Raw genomic sequence first — 5,548 nt, 5'->3', positions numbered from 1 at the left:
TGAAGCACAGGAACACGTGTGAGGATGGTGCAGGACCAGGCAGTTGCTTTCCGTTGTCCGTAACAGGTCACTATGGGTCGGAACCAACCCGAGAGCACCTGACAACAGGCAGATGCCCACCCCGAGGCAGCTCAGAAGGCATGCCTGCTGCCCGGCTTCCAGAAGGCCACAGTCTGAAAACCCTACAGCGCAGCTCTCGGTGAGCACAGGGTGGCCATGAGCCGGAATCCACTGGGCAGCACCAAGAACCGCCACCAGCCTGGACACCGGTTGGAATGCTGCAGGACTCTCCAGAGCACTGCTAGGCCAGCAGAGGCCCATGGCAGCCCCTCGCTCACCAGGGAGCAGACTGTCTTGGCCGCCAGTGGGATGGGCACACACCACTGCTCAGCTCTGCATCCTGTAGCCAGGTCTGTGCCCTCTTTACTCTCCATCACCCGGGCATGCTGCGGGTCTGCCCAAGACTCCCAGACCATCATGGGGGACAAGAATATGGAATGGTGCCACCACGTTCCCAGTGTTACCCTGGGAGTCGGTGAGCTTTGTTCAAAACGAGCCTTAGCCTACTTCATTTCCTTTGACACCCAGATGTTGCAGGAAACGGGGCCAGGCCAGTGCCTGAATCTGGGCTGGCTGTCCACGTGATGGAGCTGCTGGCTAGAAAACTGCCGCAGGACCAAGGACCCGACAGATGGGCGCGAGGAGAGCCCAGGCTGGAATCTGAAAGCTCTCAGTATGGGGGGACTCAGCGCCGGCAAAGCCCACCTCGGACCTCCTTCGGATGTTTTACTTTGGGGGTAGGGGGTGGGGGTGGGAATGAGTGTGGAATCGGGGGCTTGGCGTATCTCCTCAGGGATTCTGTCACAGTTTGGGATGATCTGGGATTCGATTCTTTCCCTCTGTAACCCAGAATAAAAACCGGCTCTGAGGGGGGCCACCTGAAGAGAGACCACGGAAAGCTGCTTTAAGGCTGGCTTCCTGGTGTGGCACCGTGGTTGGGAACTGGGCTGCTAACGGAAAGGTCTGTGGTTCGAGTCCACCATCAGCTCTGTGGGAGGAAGATGCAGCCGTGGGCTTCAGTGAAAACGACAGCCTTGGCAACCCTAAGGTGGGGTGGGGGGGCGGGAGGCGGGCTCTGTCCTCGGGGATGCTGTTGAGTTGGAACTGAATCCACGCAATGCGTTTGCTTTTTCAGTTTTGAGTGAGGGATCACAGTATCACCAGTTAACTACATTCCTAACTTGCCCTTCTAATTTTTTTTTTTTTTGGACAGACCAGTTCCCCAGGATGGTGTAAAAAGAAGGCTGAGGTAGTCAGAGAAGTTTGGGGTGCAAAAGGGTCACATGGTATGCATAAAGTCTAGTACACATGTGGGTACCCCATACTGGATTGGGCAGCCCAGAACTGCCTGGGGAGTTTTTAAAGAACAGGTCCCGGGCCCTGGTGGGGGGAAGGTTTGGGAAGTCAGGTAGGTTGTAGGGGGGGGTGCCGCCTGTTCCATTTTTGCTTGTTTCAGTTCCCTGGGGCTGTTCTGACGTGCAGCCCAGCATGGTCCCCCCCTCCCCCCGCCCCCCCCATGCTGTGATGGCCCTGCCGCCTCACCCAGGTCTGGCTTGCCCGTGTAGAGCTTCTCGTAGAGGAAGCTGTGGTCTCGGAAGCTCTGCAGTGTGTTCCCCATGGCGATGATGGAGACCATGACCAGCCAGCTGCGCAGCACGTTCAGGAATCGGCCCATGGTGTGTTCTGCCTGGGGGCAAGAGGCAGAGGGACATGAGACGAGGGTCCGTTTACTCCAACGCAAGGCTCTCAGCTCTGAGCAGGCTGGTCAACCTCGTCGTCAATTGGGTTTCAAGTCCATGAGGCAACTGCACAGCCCACCCGTGGCCCCCGCTTTCTGCTGGGTCCAAACCCAGCTCCTTCTGCTTCACAGCCTCGCCATGCTGTCTGGGAGGATGACGTAATCTCACACCAACGACGTGTGCTGACCTTGACCCAGAGCCATGAGCGCTACAGAATCTCAGGTTGGGAATGACAGACTGGAGGGAGCCATGGAGATGACGGAATGGCAATAAATGTCCTTACAGAGCAACGAGATGGACTTCCGTGTATAGAAACGCGTCTCAGTATGCAGTCACACACAAATACAGGCCTTGCAATACGTATTCAGTTGTCCTACTTGACCTGATGGTCGTGGGGCCGGTTTACTGACTTCTGTTCATGCAATTTCTCCAAAGCAGTGCCCCAAATCATTCCTCCTACAGGTTGACTTCGACCCTCGTTATTCAGGTCAGTCCTTTGGAAGGCAGTGATGCAATATATGCCAACCTAGCTATGGGTGACAGGTCCTCTGAGCCTCTACTATGTTTCAGTGGAACCGATGGTGTGAGGTCAGTGTCATTATTGGTTTTCTCGACTCTGCTTCTCATGTGCACCAGGCTCCTAAACTTGGATAGTCTACTGTTATAAAGGAATAAACTGCTGCACCTTGAGAACTAGGGGCAGGGAACCAGCTAGCATGATGTCAGTTCACATGAGAAATGATCACTTACAGTTAGCGGTCACTTGCTATGTGCTGGGCACTGTGTCAAGGACCTAACATAAGCTCTCTCATGTGATCCTTACATTGAAGTCAGGGAGCATCATTAGTAGTCCCATTTTCCAGATTCAAGTTGGCACAGAGAGGCCTGAGGTCACATATGACATCTATGTGAGGTCATATATGACACAGCTCAGATACAGAGTATCATCTGTCAGACTCATTTTGCAATACTGCCTCACTGGGGGAGGATATTTTGCTCATATTCCCATTTGTGAGGAAGACAAGCAGATCGCATCTGTATCTATCTATAGCAGTGGTTCTCCACCTTCCTAATGCTGCAACCCTTTTAGACAGTTCCTCATGTTGTGGTGACCCCCAAACATAAAATTATTTCTGTTGCTACTTCATCACTGTCATTTTACTACTGTTATGAATCAGTGAAAGGGTGGTTCGACCCCCAAAGGGATTGCAACCCACAGGTTAAGAACTGCTGGTCTATAGGCTGTGGACAAAATATGGTTAGAGGTCATATTTCTATCTATAGGGGTCACATCTGTATCTATAGGCTGTGTAACAAAATACAGCTAGGGGTGTTATATACATATATTTGAAGTTGTATCAATGCTTGCTGAGCAGTGATTTCAATCACCTTAATCCTTTCAGGGCTGAATTAGTTTCTGCTTTGAGTTTTCTGTTGCTATCATGGTGGGGGGAAGTTACACAGGCCCTGCCAGGTGGGAGCCCATCCAATGACTGTGACAGGTTCCTAAGAAACCAGAGAGGCTGCAACATGTTGGTGGGAGCTTTATGTGGGGCTCCCCAAAGCTGCTGGGAAAATGGGAGTTCAGAGATTATGGATTTTTTTCCTCCCATGAACTTTTTGAAGCCCCTTGTGTATGTCCCATCAGTCATGAAAGGGTTTAAGTCAAATCTCTGTGGGTAAAGAATCTAACAATGGAGCAGTCAGCTCGATGTCCTGTGTGGGGGCCCTGTTTTGGGGCCCATGGCTTATCTGCTCACAGGCTAACTTGCTGGGCCTGATGTGTAATAAACTCTTGGGCTTCCTTTGTCACTCTGGCTGTAGGAGTTTCAGTATGGTCTTCCCCTACCTAGCTGAGACAGACAGAAAAATTCTACAATGGCTCAAGACAGTGTGAAACACACACACACACACACACACACACACACACACACACACACACACACACACACAAGCGCACACACATGGAGAGAGTACCCTAGAGGAGGAAGGGGGCGAGGAGGAGGGACTGACAAACCTCTCAGAGAAAGGTGAATCACAGAGGTGGACTTTCTTAAATTCTAGAGAGAATGGGACTCCAACTGGACATCACAGGGTTACAGCAGGGTGGCGATCTCCTCAGCCGCCTTAGTTTTCACTTCCCTCAGGAGACTCAAGTTCTGTCCTCCCAGGGTCAGGAATAGCTGCACAAATGCTTTCCTTTCTGGCTGAGTGAATATCTCCCACGTCACAGGCAGTCTGAGAAATCCTAACAAACAGCTGATGAGGGAAGAGCCTGGGCACACTTTCAATGGATCTAACAAGCCCTCAAATCCATGTCCCTGGAGCTTTGGGGCCTAGTGTACTGGTTATGAGTTGGGCTGCGAACTACAAGATAAGCAGTTCGAAACCACTATCTGCTCTGTGGGAAAAAGAGGAGGCTTACTACCTCCATACTATAGTCTTGGAAACCTGTAAGGGCAGTTTTCCTCTGCCCTACAGAGTCGCTATGAGTCCAAATTGTCTCAATGGCAGGCAGCTGAGTTAAACTATCCGTATAGCTTCAGGAAAAAATCTTCAGCCAATGGACTCCTTAAAGTGTTTAAGAGCAAAGATGTCACTTGGAGGACTCAGGTGGGTCTGGGCCAAGCCATATTGTCAATTGCGTCATAGGCATGAACAATGAATAATAAAGACCTGAGAAAAACCAGTGCAACTGAACTACAGTGTTATTAAATAACATACCATGGACTACCAGAAAAACAAATCTGTTTTGGAAGAAGTATAGCCAGATGCTTCTTAATATCGAGGATGGACTTAGTCCTCATGTACTTCTGACATATCATCAGGAGAGATCAGTCTTTGCCAAAGAACATCACGCTGGGTGAAGTAGAGGGTCTACAAAAAAGAGGAAGACCCTCAGCAAGATGGACTGGCATAGTGGCTGCAACAATGGTTTAAAGTATAATAATTGTCAGGATGGTACAGGACCAGACGGAGTCTCTGTGACTTGACAATGACCCCCCTACACCCAACAGCAACAAAGCTATCTGATACTTGTTGCCCTGCCCCAGGAAGGGTATGTAGGGAAGAATTCCTATTTTGCTTCTAACCTTTAGACTCTAAAGTTTAGAAGCTGTATGATCCTGGGCACGTCGGGTACACTTTTCAGCCCCGAATTTCTCACCTGCAAAATGAAGAGATGTACTTCAAGGGTTATTATGAGAATTACATAAACAAGTGAGAGTTCCTTGCACAATACTAAGCTCGGGGTGACTGTTCATTCCTTTATCCATTCATTCGTTATTCGAATCTACTAAGTTTTCTCCATTCTCGTTTCTCCCTTTTCGTCTTTCGAGACCTTTTCCTCCAAAATGTTGCCTCCCCTTGCACCCCACGCTCATTTTTCCAGATTCTCTGGATCCTTCCAAATAGATGCTTTTCCTCCCTCTTCTCCCCCAAGATCTGATTACCTGGAGACTGGTCTCTCAGCACAGCAGCAGCATCGGCGTCGGCTAAGAAGCTCCCCTAAGACACCTCCAGTCTGGAGTCCACCTGGACCATCTGTCCCCGCCCCCACCCTCAGGCCGGCCCCACGATTGGGTCCTTTCCATCAGTCTCCGCTTTGATTGGCTCTGTCACCCTCGCTCCGAGCAGGAGATGGGGAGTGAACCCCTTTACTGCCAATCAGCGGTTGTCGCTGTCCCAGCCTCCTCCAGGGTACGCTGCTCACGCAGTGGGTTCTCTCGCTGAGAGCGGCGTGAGGGGTC

At 50.8% G+C, this 5,548-nt stretch overlaps 1 protein-coding gene across 3 annotated transcripts in view; it reads right to left on the bottom strand.

Moving 5' to 3' along the window:
- The window catches only part of ERG28 (ergosterol biosynthesis 28 homolog), a 10,996-nt gene extending 5,492 nt beyond the window's left edge, over window positions 1-5,504 (bottom strand). Inside the window, exons 1-2 of one of the 3 annotated variants that reach the window (XM_045287915.1) lie at window positions 5,252-5,504; window positions 1,603-1,747 (exon numbers count right to left, since the gene is read on the bottom strand). In XM_045287915.1, the coding sequence (XP_045143850.1) occupies window positions 1,603-1,735 (133 nt within the window). In that variant the 5' untranslated portion in view covers window positions 1,736-1,747; window positions 5,252-5,504. Of the gene's footprint in view, window positions 1-1,602; window positions 1,748-4,523; window positions 4,661-5,251 lie in introns of those variants that run through there. The other 2 variants (XM_045287914.1, XM_045287916.1) reach the window with 2 other exon arrangements.
- Between the last annotated feature and the right edge of the window lie 44 nt (window positions 5,505-5,548).

The sequence above is a fragment of the Echinops telfairi genome, unplaced genomic scaffold, assembly GCF_000313985.2.
Source record: "Echinops telfairi isolate 266 unplaced genomic scaffold, ASM31398v2 ScPeMD7_18;HRSCAF=68, whole genome shotgun sequence".
Taxonomy (NCBI): Eukaryota; Metazoa; Chordata; class Mammalia; order Afrosoricida; family Tenrecidae; genus Echinops; species Echinops telfairi.
Note: the sequence above shows the minus strand (reverse complement) of the source record. Positions and strands in the feature narration are given on the sequence as shown.